This window comes from Penicillium lagena, assembly GCF_028827675.1.
Source record: "Penicillium lagena strain IBT 129212 chromosome Unknown utg000001l_segment0_segment0, whole genome shotgun sequence".
In the NCBI taxonomy this organism is placed as follows: domain Eukaryota; kingdom Fungi; phylum Ascomycota; class Eurotiomycetes; order Eurotiales; family Aspergillaceae; genus Penicillium; species Penicillium lagena.
The window spans coordinates 4,038,024-4,054,398 of NW_026623222.1; the positions used below are offsets into that span (position 1 = coordinate 4,038,024).

The 16,375-nt window shown below is 49.1% G+C and overlaps 7 protein-coding genes across 7 annotated transcripts; 4 read left to right on the forward strand and 3 right to left on the reverse strand.

Annotated features, from left to right (window-relative positions):
• Positions 1-50: 50 nt before the first annotated feature.
• On the forward strand, positions 51-2,843 carry N7510_001774 (putative DNA mismatch repair protein; the record flags this gene model as incomplete). Its single annotated transcript, XM_056973701.1, has 3 exons — positions 51-457; positions 520-893; positions 943-2,843. 3 exons carry the CDS (start codon positions 51-53, stop codon positions 2,841-2,843), a joined length of 2,682 nt encoding a protein of 893 aa, XP_056838818.1.
• Positions 2,844-3,663: 820 nt separating this feature from the next.
• N7510_001775 (D-isomer specific 2-hydroxyacid dehydrogenase family protein) lies at positions 3,664-4,907 on the reverse strand (the record flags this gene model as incomplete). Its single annotated transcript, XM_056973702.1, has 4 exons — positions 3,664-4,247; positions 4,301-4,584; positions 4,638-4,704; positions 4,760-4,907. The coding sequence occupies 4 exons, from the start codon at positions 4,905-4,907 to the stop codon at positions 3,664-3,666; spliced, it is 1,083 nt and encodes a 360-aa protein (XP_056838819.1).
• A 1,711-nt stretch (positions 4,908-6,618) lies between these two features.
• N7510_001776 (acyclic terpene utilization AtuA family protein) lies at positions 6,619-8,629 on the reverse strand (the record flags this gene model as incomplete). The annotated part of the gene is made up of 3 exons (XM_056973703.1): positions 6,619-8,348; positions 8,432-8,506; positions 8,578-8,629. 3 exons carry the CDS (start codon positions 8,627-8,629, stop codon positions 6,619-6,621), a joined length of 1,857 nt encoding a protein of 618 aa, XP_056838820.1.
• Positions 8,630-11,049: 2,420 nt separating this feature from the next.
• On the forward strand, positions 11,050-12,375 carry N7510_001777 (glycoside hydrolase family 64 protein; the record flags this gene model as incomplete). The annotated part of the gene is made up of 1 exon (XM_056973704.1): positions 11,050-12,375. The coding sequence occupies one exon, from the start codon at positions 11,050-11,052 to the stop codon at positions 12,373-12,375; it is 1,326 nt and encodes a 441-aa protein (XP_056838821.1).
• Positions 12,376-12,953: 578 nt separating this feature from the next.
• Positions 12,954-13,220, reverse strand: N7510_001778 (uncharacterized protein; the record flags this gene model as incomplete). Its single annotated transcript, XM_056973705.1, has 1 exon — positions 12,954-13,220. One exon carries the CDS (start codon positions 13,218-13,220, stop codon positions 12,954-12,956), a length of 267 nt encoding a protein of 88 aa, XP_056838822.1.
• An 879-nt stretch (positions 13,221-14,099) lies between these two features.
• N7510_001779 (uncharacterized protein) lies at positions 14,100-14,951 on the forward strand (the record flags this gene model as incomplete). The annotated part of the gene is made up of 1 exon (XM_056973706.1): positions 14,100-14,951. One exon carries the CDS (start codon positions 14,100-14,102, stop codon positions 14,949-14,951), a length of 852 nt encoding a protein of 283 aa, XP_056838823.1.
• Positions 14,952-15,411: 460 nt separating this feature from the next.
• Positions 15,412-16,099, forward strand: N7510_001780 (GNAT family N-acetyltransferase; the record flags this gene model as incomplete). Its single annotated transcript, XM_056973707.1, has 2 exons — positions 15,412-15,817; positions 15,870-16,099. 2 exons carry the CDS (start codon positions 15,412-15,414, stop codon positions 16,097-16,099), a joined length of 636 nt encoding a protein of 211 aa, XP_056838824.1.
• Between the last annotated feature and the right edge of the window lie 276 nt (positions 16,100-16,375).

Genomic DNA, 16,375 nt, shown 5'->3' on the forward strand with positions numbered 1-16,375 from the left:
ACTGGGCGATCCAACTTGAGCAGATGGCCGGTTGATTCCCTGATCTGAAGATGCCGATCACGGCTCTTCCCCCGACGACAGTTCGGGCCATTGGTTCTACCTCGGCCATCACAGACCCATATTCGGTGGTGAAGGAACTGGTTGACAACGCGCTGGACGCAGCAAGTTCCTCGCTTGTGGTCGAGATATCACAGAACACTCTTGATGTCATCCAAGTCAAGGACAATGGATATGGAATTCCTTCCGAGGACCACCAATTTGTTTGCAAGCATGCTTTCACCAGTAAAATCCAAACGGTCGATGATCTCAAAAGGATCGGCGGTACATCGCTTGGCTTTCGCGGTGAAGCCTTAGCCAGTATTGCGGATATTTCAGGTGGTGTCACCATCACAACACGTATCGAAACCGAGGTCGCTGGGTCGTGTCTCAAGTATGGCAGAGATGGGGAGCTTGCGGAGTAAACCTCACTTTTCTATTAATCTCGCAAATTCTTCGGATATGCTGACTTTATCTCTAAAGGACGCAGCGAACCTCGCATCCAGTGGGCACAACTGTCCGTGTTACGGAATTTCTCAAGCACGTCCCTGTCCGCAGGCAGACTGTCCTGAAATATGCTGCTAAAAATGTCACCAGGATCAAAAAGCTCCTCCAGGCGTATGCAATGGCTCAACCTTCGAAGCGTATTTCACTTAAAGTTCTGAAGGCCAAGAATGAAAACAACAATTGGCTGTACGCACCACAGTCCACTGAGAGCTTAGCAGACAAGGCCATTAAAATCGTTGGCATAGAGGCATCCTCCTGTTGTGAAATTCGAAAGTTTCCTTCTGAAACGAGTGAAGATGAGGACGTAAGAGGCTACCAAGTCGTTTCTTTTCTCCCCAAAGCGGACACGGGTATGTCTATTTGTCTCAACCATTCCAGTGGCAAAGCTGACAAGCGCAGACTTTTCCAAGGTGAACAACACAGGGCAATTCTTTAACGTGGATGGCCGGCCTTTGTCTACGAGCAGAGGAATCGGACAGGACATTGTCAAGCTATACAAGACATACCTCCGCTCAGCAAGCTCCAAACTGGCAACGCCCGTTTCGATTTCCGACCCATTTTTTTGTTTGCGGATTCAGTGTCCCCTGGCGAGCTACGATGTCAATATCGAACCGTCGAAAGATGATGTACTGTTTGAGGATCGAGATCTTGTTCTGTCTTTGGTTGACAGCCTTTTGCATGAGCAATATGGCGATCTAAAAAACTCCAACCAGAAGAAACCAACAAAAGTTAAGCAAACAGACTCGAATGCGGCTTCCAGCGGTGTTGGATTTGAGCTTCTTATGGCCAGAAAACGCCCGGCCCCGGTGATCGACCAACCTCAGGGCTCGGCGGAGGCAGCTGTTGACACTGCTGTCACTACTCCTCTTATGCGACCACTGAATTTAACCGAAACTATTTCCCCTGGAAGTTCTCGTCACAGTTGTCTTCAAAGCCCTGTCCGGCCTTCCAACGCAGCGAACGGAAATTCGGATTTCATCAATCCATGGTCTATCACTAAAATAAATGTCCCGGTGTATACTCCTGATAGGGAACGTGTCTCAGCCCAGGTTACAAACCATCGTCCATTAGGGTTGGATGGCAGTCCTCATGGATTCGTGCAGACAAGTGAGCAGAGCCATGCTTATCAGACGCCTTCGAACAGTCGTGAATTCTTCAGCCCGCCTCAGTCAAGAGGAACTTCAGACTCTCCTCTCAGCCATCGCCAACGTCATCGTGATCCGCAGCAGTCTCCAGTTACAGAAACCCCGGTTTCAAATGGATCTCGAAGCCATGCTCGAGAAAGGGACAGAGAACGATACGGAAATGGGGCTCTCGATACCTGGTTTCAAAAGACTACACAAATGTCGCTCCAGCAAAGTCCTTCGAATCCTAGCCTCGAGCAAGAGACGGGGCACGCTCCTCTTTCGCAACTTGCTCAAAGGCGATTTGTCTTCCCTACTGAGAGATCAATACAGGAGTCATCGGTTGATGACCGAAGCCCATCACCCTTGCACGAAATGCCCAACGAGACTCGTCATTCTGCGCAGGGTGATAATACTTTGCCTCCAAACTCCAATGGCCATCTTCCAGAATCTATGAACAGTGGTCGAGGTTTTCCAGTACTCGAAAAATGGGCGGCCAGCCTTCATCAGGGCATGGACACTGAGAATTATCTTGGACTGGAACAAGCTCTTGATTTTGAGAGGCGCAAGAAGGAGGCCATGCAGAGCCGTCGCACACAATCGAATGATCGTGTCAGAACTTCAAGCTCGCAACCCGGTCCTTCGTCTTCCCATTCTCCCCATCGCAACCGATACCTGGCTGCAAGAGCTGCCCTGACTTCTGACATACCCTCCGACGCTCTTCCACTCTTCTCTTTCAACCAACCCAACCCAAAGCCATCGCTTTCACCTCATGACTCGAGGGCATATCTGATGCGTCATTCTAGTGGCCACCAACAGAGCGGCTCTCAGAAAGAAGACCCCAAGTCTAGGCGCCTACATACAAGCAAATTGCCCTTTGAGAAAATCACAGATGGGTGTGATTTACATGACCTCTGTTTACCTCTTCCTTCAGATCTGTCTGCTATATCCGAGTCTTTCAATCTTACGAAGGGTTACGATATATACACCCAGCAAGGAGAAAACTCTGAGGCATTCTTGCCATCTACAGAATCTCCCGTTGCTCTCTGGAGTCAGCAACTGGCCATCCTGATCAACAAACAGTACCAGACTCGCGATAAATCGCAGTCACCTAAATGGCGAGTGGATCTTTCATCGGTTGTTGAACAACATCTGAAAAACCACCATGCCGTTTGAATGAATTATGTACAGCGTCTATGAATTACTGGTGGTTTGTTGCTGTTTCTCGCGTTCATCTCAAAGCTTTTCGCATAGTATACCCACATGGCATGTTTATTGGCGTTCGGGTTCTGAATTTATATCTATCGAAGATTACTCATAGTCATTAGAATAATATCATTATTCATCTTTAACAGAATACCACAACCCCTCTGCAATAATGCTTTTTCCGTTACATAATTCTGATATCGATGTCAACTCAGGATCACGGATAGAACCGTTTAAATCAAAAATATCTGCCCGCATGTACTTCATTTGATAAGAAAGCTATGATCTACGACCCAATATTTGAGGCGAGGGCCTCGGGACTCTGTCTACGCCCAGTCGACGATATGAAACCGGCGACGTGGGGATGTTGAAGCCAACACTTTTGCCATCAGTAACCCTTTACTCAGGACTATCTACTAGCAGTGTACGTTGTCGTTGAAAGCCACTGATCAAGTAGAATTCAAAGACTTGATCTGGCTGTCCGGCCAAGTCTTGAACGTCTTGTGGAGATGGACGACCGATGTACGATACAGCCAGGTTTTATTTACTACCGCTTGGAATGACCTCACACGGTCAGAAAAGCTTCTTTTCAGCTGCGTGAGTCTTTGGGATATGAGTCTATTCAACCACGTGGCATGCCGGTGAGTCTGTGGGGTTTGGCTGTGTTGGGCAGTGGCATTTATTAATGACATTCATTTCTTGTGTAAAATTCGTTTCATTCCAAAGTTTTCGTCTAAATCCTAGAGCAGAGCATTGGTGAAGTGAATGGTTTCCAGGCCTATATTTGTCATCAATATGCCTTCCCTCGTCTATAAGAATTAATCAAAGGCTCTCCTTTCTTCATTCTTTCCAAATTCGTGGCCAAGATATCCATAGATCGTGGGAAGTACTCTTTGCCCAGACCACTGATATGAGGACTGATCTGGACATTCGGCGCATCCCACAAGGGATGATCCTGCGGCAGAGGCTCAGGGTCAGTCACATCCAGCGCAGCACCACCGATCTGGCCCGATTTCAAGGCCGCAATCAAAGCATCCTGGTCAATGACCTTGCCCCGGGAAATGTTCGTCACGTAAGGCTTGCTGTCGGGGTGGCTGCAGTTGTCTGACAGGATTGAGAATTCCTCCGGTCCGAGAAGATGGGTGGTTTGTGGAGTTAGGGGTAGAGAGATGACAAGATGATCGAGACCAATGGCCAAGAAAGAGCGGACAGATTCCCTGTCCGCACCATGGTGCCAGGAAGCAGGGATCGAGCCATCGGCGTCACCGGTGCCGGGCACGATATAGCCAGTGTCATGCTTTGACTCTGGAGTTGTGCGAGGTGAGGCCGTATAGGCATGGACGGTCATGCCCATTGCACTCGAAACACGGGCAACTAAAATCTTATCAGCCAGAATCCCAAATCGAAGGGTCAGGCGAATGGCATACTCTGTCGTCCGATGCTTCCATATCCCAGGATTCCAACTTTCTTGCCGACCTGGTCGTGCATCCCCTGCATATAACTCTCTTTCGCGTTCCATTTATGCTCCTTCTGTGCCTCGTACGTTTTGACGTAATAACGCGACGAGACTAGCCAGTTCATCACGGTCCATTCTGAGATCGGTGGACCGTGGATGCCCGAGCTCGTAGTGATGGGTATATCGCTCTCCTTCAAAACAGGGTGGTTCACGAGATGATCCAGGCCAGCGGAAAGGAAGTGGATAAGCTTTAGGCTGTAGTCACAATAAGTTGAGAGGTTTTATGAACAGGGGTTGTGAGAGCTTACTTCTTCGCGTCTTTGAGATCGGGGAGAGTTGTGTACGTGACCAGAATAGTCGCATTGTCCCACAAATCTATAGTACAACGCTCTTAGTTTCTGGTCCGTCAACGAATTCGGCAGTGACTTACCGCTTGGGACTGGAACGTCCTTGATCGGCCTATACACGGTGACCTCGGCATTGGGGAACTTGCTTTGGATGTACGCCACCAGCGATGTGGGCAACTGCTGGTAGAAAACCACGAGCAGACGCTCCTTCGACAGCGGTGCATCGCCCATATTGCTCTAATCAACTTCGAGAAACAGATTTCGGTCGGTGGCGATGATTGTGCGCGTTTAGGAGCAGGAAATGTCGAGAAAAGGCCGCCTGTTAGTCAGGTCTGTCACTCACAGGGCGGGGAACTTTGCCGGATTCAACTGCTCCACATTCGGCTGTGGCCACTACTCCGACCGATAGCAATGTTGCCGTTAACTGGGTTAGGTGGGGGTGGTTTGGGAGACTAGCGCGATAAGGCGAAAGATGCACGAATATCAACTCATGTGCGCAAAGCGATCAGCTAGGGCGCAAGATTTTAACGGCTCATTTTGCTCTTTGGTCGCCAGCCAAAAAAAAAAGAAAGAAAAAGAAACGAACAGTCGCAAAAGTTGCGGTGAATGTCTGTGGGTCTTGCTTAAGTGGCCCTGCAAACGGAAAAGGTTCAACCTGAAATAAAGCTGCAGTTTCTAACTTTAGATATGAATGGAAGCAATATGACGTCGATGACTGTAATGACTAACAAGGCTCACAACAATAAGAACTACTCTGCTTGCCTCGCGCTTAGGGCAGGTCTTGCTAATTTTTGCGAACTATCGCAATTCTGTGAAACATATATTAATCGTCATCTTGACTGGTCACTTCGACGACTATGCCATACCTCAAAGCTTCGAGATGGAGCCAAGCTTTTTTGCAAGGATTGGGGGAAATACAATGGCCGAATTGTGACATTCTCGCATGGCTGGCCCTTGAGCGGCGATAACTAGGAGAATCAGATGGTCTCCCTGGCCGACCGCGGGTACCTTGTCATTGCACATGATCGACGTGGTCATGGACGCTCAACACAGAACTATCACATAACTTAAAAACGTTTTATGTACTACTATTAGTAACCAGAATATAAGAGATATTCCTAATAAGGACGACATTCACTACTGAATATCTCGAATTAAAGCATTCAGGGGCCCCGAGGAAGGATTCATGGCAAGGATGAGCATAGGTCGTAATTTTAACACTACTATATTCTTTTCAAGGGCCTAGCGTCTAGGAAATTATTTAAGCCGCTTTCCCGTCACTACTAGATAGTCTTTAGTTCATAATCCTACCATTTTCATTTCTTTATCTCCCGCTTTACTTTGAGAATTGTAACTCAACTATTGTCTTGGTATCTTGCGTTCCAAACTGCAAAAAGAAGCAAAATGCATATCCACTATACCTTCTTTGCTCTCACCCTATTCGCCACAGCCTGTTTGGTTGCCACTGTAGAGAAACGTTGTATTGCTGGTACGTTTATTCTTCTTATATTCGTCTGATCTGAATTTATTAGATCTGATTTGTCTCTAGACGGCCAGCAGGCAACTAGTAATGATGTCATCCCTTGTCGTGCGAATGATTGTTACTACAAGGATTTCAGCGGAGTTTATGAATGTATTTGTGGATCTATGTGATTGTTAGCTAGTTGTGTTGCCCATCGTGTTGACTTAGGTCTATCTTGCAATCTCGGCAATAGCCTCGTGTGTGATTGCGAAGTTGTCGAACATGATTTCCTTTCTTTCCTTGATATCGAGACATTGCCTGTGTGAGAAAGGATGCTCCCGCAAGACTTTACTCCCGCAAAGAAGACTTTGCATTGGGGTTCATTAGGTCCTGAATCATCGATGACGGAGTGTGATTGACCCATATTTCAATCTAGGTACGTAGCGGATAAGTACGCTGCCCGGTCCAGAGGTGTCACATCTAAAAGCAATCTTTGGGGATAGGAACATGAACAGCACGAATAAATTCCGCGAATCCCTTTCCGAGTCCGTCCAGCAGCTTCGAACTACTCACACCTCTACCCAGCGGCCCGTAAACGACGAAGTGCACGGCATAGATTTCGGGCATCTCTACACGCTCGATGAAATACCAATCTTGCCAGTCGGTACCCATTAACTCTTGCAACTTGGCTCGAGTCATGAAAGAGCGGAACCACCTCCACTGCTTATCCGTTTGCACGTATAGGCCAATATTGACGTTCCCACCTTTATCGCCCGATCTTCCAAGGGCAATATCTCCGAGCGGTCTATTAACAGTCTCACCGAAGGTAGCGAGTGACGTTGTACCAGACGCGTCATAGTTATCTCTGTCCTTCAAAGGTTCGGTTGCCTTGGGTGGACCAACAACGGTGCGCCTGGGTTGTTGGACAGAATCACGACCGAAAATATTGATAGCTTCTTCAAGCTCAGATTGCAGGAGCTTGGCGGGGAAGAACCCCAGAAACGGTTTTGGAACGGCAGTTCGCATATCCAGGGTGCAGTGCATGCCAGCAAAGTGGGCCATGAAACTGAAGTGCCACGCAGCTGGTACGTGGCCGAGAATCTTTGGATCTTTAGCCTGAGCAAAGATTCGTAGATAAGTAGTAGAGACAAGCTGCGAGGTTGGGTTGTCCATGGGCACACCCACACGCTGGAAGTCGAGCACATCCAGCTGGCTTGTGACTCCCCACTCATCCAGTTTGTCCCGGACTTGTGCCTCCTGGATATCCCATTTGTGGCTTGTTGCATATCCAGTCGCGTTCAATAGCATCTCACACTGATAACCCCCTTCATAGAAGATGGCTAGTTTGGTGGTTGCGGGAGGGAGGTGACCCTTGACACCCGAGATACGAACCCTGTTTTTCGCCTCCTCTTCAACCCTGATGTGGGTGATATCTGCCTTGACATCACTATTGAGATAAATGTTTCCTTGAAGCTCATAGAGAAGCTGACATTTAACAGTATCCGGGGTGACGATGCCTTTGAGACTCTCGTGTTTCGTCACGACGCAGTCACCACCGCTAGCAATCTCAACGATCGGAAGACCAAGCCCGACAAAGGTTTCTGGAGGATAACGAAAAGCGCCCGAGAAATTTGCGCCTGTGACGTAGGTAGAGCATTCGATGAGATGGCCACCGATCAGGGCGCCGGCCAGCTGGTCCAGATCGGACTCCTGCCAGTTATGCCACCAGGCGGCAGCGGCGATGACGGGGGATGCATCAGCCACACGCCCGCAAATGATAATTTCTGCGCCTTGATCGAGACCCGCCTTAATTGCACGGTAGCCAAGGTAGGCATTCGCGCAGACCACCGGCATAGTTTCGGGGTGGTCCAAGAATTCCATGGAGTCCTTCACCAGATGGACGTTCTCATTGTGGCCATCCAGGTGGGTGAGAGCACCAGATTTGATATCTTCTAAGATGCGCTGAGCCTTGTGGATGACGTTGTCTCCATCGACGTAGGCGACAGTCAAGTCAAGTCCCTTTTCTTTGACCAACTTGTGCGTTTCCTCGGCTAGTCCTCTTGGGTTGATGGCGCCTCCGTTGATCACGATCTTAATGTGTTTCTCCGCAGCGATCTCGAGGGTCTGTTGGAGCCCATCCCATGCTGTTGGAACCCAGCCGGGACCTGTTGAATTCTTAATTTCCACGGCATGGTTAGCTAAATTAGCCTCTGCGAAGGGATAGTGAGGTTAGCGACCGCTTTAATCGCAGAGGACAGGATCCATGTGATCGATTGAGACTCCCAAAACATACCGGCGAGATAGTCTCCCGTAATCACATCCACGGGGCCGTGCTTGGCCTGGTTGTACATGTGCACGCCCGGGTCGCCTAAGACAAAAGCTTTTAGTGAATCTTGTATTCGAGAGCATGGTTGATGTTATCCACCATGGGGGCCGTACTGGCAGCGCCGGAGCAATTGGCGATCCTCACGGGCCTCTTGACATCTGGCATTCTGGCGGTAGTAGCTTGGTCTAGTGGCTGGGTTCAAGACGAGAAAGGGAGGGGGGAAGATGAAAGCGAAGAAGTGAAATTCCCAACCGTCTGTCCTTATTTAGCTCTCAATGGTCTATATAGATGTGTGCCAAAGGGAGTGAAAGTATGTTCTCCTCCGGTCGCCCCGCCCGTTTCTCGGCTATCGTCCTCGCCTACCATTCTCGTATCGCCCGATCCACTCCTTTAGTCCTTTAGTTGTGCTATGTGCACAACCAACCCGCTCATTACTTTTTTATGCGGGGGCCCGCTGAAATTGTGCATGACCCACTTTAAGGTTGCCCCCCCCCCCAAACAGGGCGAGTCAGAGGCACTGAGGCAGCGCTGGCCTCATGGCAGACGCGCGCCGATTGGATGTGCTGGCGAGGGAACCCATTTCTCCAACCAGCACGTTGAAAACTGAAGCTTGAGAGATCCGTAACCCACCTGGCTAAGCCCGGCAAAGGCCATACTAGCGGGAGCGCCGCGTGAGATGGATCTACTTGGAAGGCTTCCAGAGTTGCTGCGGCCGAGACACACCGATCTTGGAAACAGAGTAGAGGAAAGCCGCACGTCTCATTAGCCTTTTTCCGGGTAAGGCTACAGTCAGTTACTTACTCGAGACATGAACGAATAGACCTTATAGAACGGAGTATACTTTCCGAACTGAACGCCAGCTAACTATGTATAGTAATCTGCACTCGGTCACGTATGCGGCTTCGCAGAGGCCTGTAAATGGGGGTCGAGAAACCCAGGAGCATAGACGAACTTTACAAACTACCTGAAACCTTCAGTAGATTATTTATCAGGTGATATTTCCGCATTAAAGAAGAGACGTAAGAAGCTATGAACCTGCTTGATTAGATCGCAGTCTTGCCTATTAAGAGCTCACTGCTTCGATCAGCTCGGAAATCCTGTCCAATCATCAATTGTTTAATCTCCGTTATCACACCCCTCCTTCAGACTCTTTCGACTTGGTAAAACGAGTCATTCTACGAGTCATTCCAGGTTACATCTGAGATTCCTTGCGACAAACTCGGGCGTCCGGGTCCCAAGTAACATATTCCCTGGTCCTTTAGATGCTCTCATAGTACAATTTGAAGAGTTCAACTTTTCTTTCGGGCATAGTAGTATGTGCCATCTTGTAAATGAAATATGCTCCTCATTAGACAGGATATAAAATGCCCTTAGGGGGCGCCTCAGCAAATTTTGGAATGGGATGGTAGAAATGCTGCATTTCCCTTTCTGTTCATCTTAAATGTATGACTATATGTCGATCTGAAGAGCAAAACGACTCGAAATTCTCTGCGCGCCGTGAAGGCAACGATCTTGTACGCGAAAATGCTTTGATTTGCTAGAGCCCCGCCTTCAAATTTTAGTCCCAGCGTGTAGCCCCCAACATCAGCCGCTTGGGGGGTGGTAATGCAGCAGGTTGCAAATGTTAGTGCTGAAACGCTACTATGTAGTGCTAAAATCCAAGTCGTTCCTGCAGGTACAAGCGCATTCGTCAATGGCAGGGCAGATCGCCGACATTGTCTCCACCATCCCCACAAATTTCCAACTGGATGGAACAATGCGACAATGCACGGCTTAAGTCAACAGTCTAGACTCGGACAAGAAGACAGCTCGCACTCAGGGCTCAACTGCTGCAGCTCCACGTTGCCAATTCAAAACAACGGGCTGCGATCCAACGAGTCTGATGGAGATGTGCTGCACGAGATCGGCGCCAGTAAAGTAGCATTCGATATCTACTTCAAGGGGGCTATTGGTGAATCACAACCTCGTCGTGGCTTTTTTATTCCTTCTGAGATTAAGGCCGCTAACATACTCGGCGCTAACTCTCTTCCCGCACGAAATCACGATGTGTTCCACATCCTGTCTCCTTGCGGAACTCGCGCAGTTCTTATGAATCATCGAGTTAACTGACAGTCACATCTACTTGTGTGTACCTAGCTCTAATGATATTCTATGCTATGCGTAATTTCAGCTCAATAATTCGCACCAGAGACGTTGCACCTTAGGTCTAAAGTTATCAAAGCGGGCTGCCACCATTTGGACTTTATGCTGAACGACGATGAAGATAGCTTCTGATCGATACCCCACTCATCTGTGACTTATTTAGCACCATCTACGATCAGATGTAGTTGCAATCATAACCTCTAGGTGGAATATGTGAGTATGATTTCGAACTTGAAACAAAGATAAAATGGGACACTACCTATAATAGTAAATAATCGAATGTAACATGGAAGAAGGACGAGAATATCGTCCACCCGACAGATGTCTATATAATCACCCTGATCTGGCGAATCTCGAATCTACATGCAGACTATATTCATGCCCACCTGCCTACTGCTTCCTGCCTTCTGAATTCTTGATCTATGGTGTATTTCTGCAATACAATGCATATCGTCCAAAAATTTGCGGTAGCAACAATTGTCGCCCTTATTGGTTATTCCCTGGCCGTTCCTATCGTTGTCCATCCTGGTGGTGTGAATGATCTTGCCATTACATCGCAAGATACTCTCAACGCGACAAACCCCTCTCGCCATGGTCACAAGAATTCTCCTGCGTCACCCGGTGCCGCCGAGGCGCTGTCAGTCTCTGTGTACAACAATTTTCAGAGTGACAGTGTCAATATCTATGTCACTGGACTTGATTCTACTGGATCTATTGTCTGTCTTACACCTAGCGGAAGTTGGTATACTCCAATCGGCAATGGCAGTCTTACAGTTCCCCAAATAATTACCGAAGAGATTGCTATTCCTATTGGTGATTATGGAACAACTACTTCCTTTTTCCTTCCAAGCTATGTGTCAGCGGGTCGCATTTGGGTTGCAGATGGCGACTTGACGTTCTATATTTCACTAAATAGCACGGGTTTTCTATCTCTGGTTGAACCGTCGGCAGTCAACCCGGATGATCCAAGTGCAAGCGTCAACTGGGGCATCGTCGAGCTCACAACAAACTCTGGCGGTATTACGGTCAATCTAAGCTATGTTGACTTTGTTGGTCTTCCACTCGGTATAGAGGTACAGGGCAGCAATGGCACCCAAACGGCCCTTGGTGTGCCAGCGGATGCTGTGTCATCCATCTGTAGCGCCTTGAGTGCGCAGGCATCCTCAGATGGTCAGCCCTGGGACGAACTATGTATGACCGATAGTAGCGGCAATTTGCTTCGCGTTATGGCTCCTTACGACTATATAAGCCAAAATTCGGATGCTTTTGCCTCCTACTGGACACGCTACGTTTCTCAAGTTTGGGCTAAATACGAGACCACACCCCTAACAATTGACACCCAAGCCGCACCTGGCCTAGTAAACTGTACGGCGTCGAACAGTACTTTGGCCTGCGTAGGCGACAATCGAGCATATGCACAGCCAACCGCCGGCGATATATTTGGGTGTAATACCGGTCCATTTGCCATTGAGCCAACTGACAATGCCGTCCATCGAGCTGTTGTTCCGCGTCTCTGCGCTGCGTTTGATCGGTCGACATTTTTCCTCAAGGGAGGTAATATACAACCGAGTCTCGACTCGAGCTATTACTACACGACATCTCCGACCAACTACTACAGCAAGATTGTGCACCAGCATGAGGTCGATGGGAAGGGTTATGCCTTTGCTTATGATGATATCACTCCTGATGATGCGCCAAACGCCTCGGGTCTTCTTTCTGATTCGAACCCCAGTCTTCTTAGTATTACTATTGGAGGTCCAAAGTCTTGATATTGATCAATTCTGCACGATATGTACATCTTGAAAATATATTTCTTTCTCTTGTTCATGCCCCGCGCTTCTGTAAATTACTTCTACCTTTGGGCAGACGAACGCAGGCGGAGAACAGTTCCCATGAGTTGGCCAACAGAATACTCTCAAAGCCAGAGTATCAAAGCACTGGGATTACTGTCGGGCGATGCTGGGACCAATATTTGAAGCTTTGACGAGTTCAGAGTGAACTTCGTGACGCGGCCGCGAAGACCTCTACCGGGGGAAGGTCTGTTCAGTCGAGGGTTTGGTGGCGTAAATGAAACAGTAATACGAATAAGAATCATCAAAGGTTTTGTTGTGTATAGTATCTATAAGGACCTTCATTATAACCTACGGCCGCCTTGACCTTCTCTAAGGTACGAAGTCACGGTGTCCAGGCGTAACCCCTCCGGTGTTAAAGCTGCTCTTCCGGCTCCTAGGCAGTTCTATAACATTAATCTCTATGGTCGTGAAGGTAAGCGCAGGGAGCGCGAAGTCTCATGATGTGCGATAGATCCAGCGTGACGTGACCAACCATGGGATTCGGCCTAGATCTGTCACGGCCCGGCACATCCCTTGGCATTATGCCTCAGCTCCCTAGGAAACAGAACTAGCCAAAAGTCCCGCAACATAAGACTGTTGCCGAAAACAAACTCAGCCCGCCACGGGTTGCGCACTGGCCAATCATCCCAGATGTCCGTGCTCGGCACGAACAAAGGTCCACTAGAGTACAACCCACAACCCGCGTCGTGCTCAGGGGGTCTCCAGCACTGGGGCCATGACCAGCCGAACTGGTGTTCCGTGTCTTCCCAGATAAGGGACATTCTAGATCGCGTGCCTTCCAATGCGATACCACGGCATTCCCATCACTCATCTTGGTGGATAAGTCGGCAGGGAGGAAATCTCCACCTCTGAGCTCTTCTGCTGACAGGCATCGAGCGCGTCATGAGTGGTCTGTCATTCTCCACCTCCATCGCGGTTCGCCTGCAGAGGGACTATCTCAATCATCCCGACTGGGGCGGTTTCTCCACCTGTCATGCACTCTCGCGTGACGAGGGCTGGCTAAATGTAGGGGCGGCAAGCGACTGCATCCACAACGTGAACATCGGAGGATTTTGCACAGATCCAGAAGGACAAAGATCGGCACGCCTCCTTGGACCGCAATCGCGATCCTGACATCTGATTCCTCCAATGACCGTGCTGACTCCACCGTTCTTGACTATTTCTCGTGAACTCTCCGTGCAGATCTCCATTCGAGTCACAATTTTCGGGATGAAGTGTCTTGGCACGTGGCTTTCCCTCAAACTGCCCACCCTTGACGTCGAACTCTAAGTTCGTTGGCACCGCTATGGTCCAGGTCGTCTTCTTAGTGCCCGTCCGTCTTCCAAACCCTGCAGGTTTCACCCACCCGGCTTGCCGCTCTAGGAAGTCAATAGCGCATATCGGCCCTTGAGGCGCCTTGAACCAGCAGTAGATTTGCACTGGAGCCTCGGAACGAATCTGAATCCGCACTAAGGTGGAATGCAATCTGCAATCGTGGGTGGGTTACGCAAGTAAAGCTTTCCAAAAAAATTCCGGTTTCTAAATCTATTACCTAGCTACTATAAGTACGAAGGATCTTCCTCTCGGGCCCTCTTAGTTGTGCTTCTGTTCACTGTCATTCACGCTCTGTCTGGGTCGAGTCAGTTCACACACACACAACCATGTCAAGCAGATCAGGGAGTCTTTTGCGTCGTGTTGTCGAGGCAGCGCTCGACCGTGAAGAGAAGGGCTATCCACCCGTATCACAACACGAACCCACGACCCAAAATGGAAACCAACCAGGTCCGAAATCCTTCGCTCCTCCAACCACCAACAGCGATGCTCTCATCCCACCTTACGACAAGCTCCTTGTCTTCCGCTCTCTAACGGGCATCGACAGCGTGCCTGCTCTCACGCAAGGAGGGCATCTTCCCCGCCCCGCAGACAATGTCGGTATTTACACGCGTGTCGTGACGAATGAAACCAACGCTGGGCGTGGATATCGCATGTTCAGCTGGATGATCAACACATGCCTTGGAATTCAAATTGTCGTGGCCGCGGCGGTAACTGCTCTTGGTGCTGCGAGCGGACCGCACACGGCAGTCACGGCATTCGGCGCCATCAACACGATCCTGGCGGGTATCCTAACCTACCTCCGAGGCTCCGGATTACCGGACCGTCTGAAGCAGTACCAGAATCGATGGAAGAATATTCGAGAATACATTGAGCAGCGTGAACGCGAATTTTGTTTGGAAGGCTGTGACCTCGATGTCCAAGAAGAGATATTCATTGTTGAAAGCATGTACCAAAGCGTCAAAGATGAAATGGAAGCCTCCAAAAGCAGCCAGAGCAAGCAGCAACAACCCGATGACCCACGCATCCGCCGTTCGCTTTTACCGACCCATGGTGGGAGAACATCCGCCACGCCTGCTAGACGATCTGATATACTGAATACACAACCCGGAGAGGGCCACGTCAGCCCGCTCAGTGTTCCTGAACCAGTGCTGACCGGTGCTGGGAAAGCACAAAGCTGAGAAAAGAAGCCGACGCGGTCGAAACTTTCAAGAATGGAAGTCCCTTCGGGAACCGGTCTACTTTAACCAATCTCCCACTCTGTATCCACAATTGTACTCGGCTCCTTATGTGAAGCGGCCAACCGTGTGATTGCAGGATGGACAGCGACCGATGTGGTACATACAGAGTTTTCTCATTTCGGATTGGGTATATATTCTAAGTATCGAGTGAGCGAGGTGCATATATGGGGAGTTTCGCAGTCTGTCACGTCTGCAGTACTTCTGTTTAATGTCTAATACTTCGCTGAAAAAATGGCGAATTAGCATATTGAATAAATTCAGATCAAATAATAGGTACAGTACTATTCATCCAATGACTTATTATTGCCTCTTTTTTGGTCGTCGGTCACGTGTCACGTTCTCTCCTGTTCAGTCTTCCCACAGGAAGCATGCTCTTCCACTCGGAACACAGGAAGAAAAGATGGCTTTCGAAATCCTTTTGGCAGAAGCAAATGATGCAGCCCAATTTGCCGACGTGTTCATAGCTGCCTTCGACGACGAATTCAACCGGACCATGTTCCCTCACACGCCCGAGATACGAGACTGGCTTATCGCCGAGTTTTTCGGCGCGGGCATGGCGCGGTCAATCGCGGGCCAGGGATACGAGAGCTTTATCAAAGTGGTCAAAGCCTCCGATCCAGCCGCGATCGTGGCGTTCGCAAAGTGGAAACGTCCCGTGTCTGCAGATCATGACTCGCGCGCGCATGAAGACGCAGAGGAAGACAAGATGGATTTTCCCAAGGAGTGTGATGCGGAGCTATGCGGGCGGTTTCTCGAAGCCATGGATGTGCAGCACGAAAAGTGGATGGGCGAACGGCCTCACTACTGTCTGTCTTTGTCCTTTTCCTACCTCTTCTTGAATACTGACATTGGATGTAGATCTGGATTTGCTGGGTGTTCACCCCGCATATCAAGGTAAGGGCTTGGCAACGAAGTTGTTACAATGGGGCATCTCACGCGCTGATGAGAGTCGAGTGGAAGTGTATCTTTCTGCCTCGCCGCAAGGGAAGCCCCTGTACGAGAAGTATGGGTTTCAAAGTTTGGGCTCAATTAATCCATTTCCCGGATATGAGCAAGTCAGTATGGTGCGGCCTGCCAGAAATGATTAATACATTTTGCACCAGATAAAAAATTTCAAAAAATGGAGTTATACTAGGTTAAGCATCAAAGGTGATTTAGGACTTCCGTGGGAAATCCAAAAGCTTTTGCCATTTCCAGGAAAGTGCATCTGATCCGGCTTAGGCTTCGGGGGTGGCGCCGCCGAGCATTCCTTCAGCGATAAGGCTCGAGCTAGATCAGGTGATGGTTGTGGGAAAATATAGAAAATGTTGAACTAGATTCACATAGTCCACCATTGCCCAGTTGGAATATCTCCGGGCTTCATC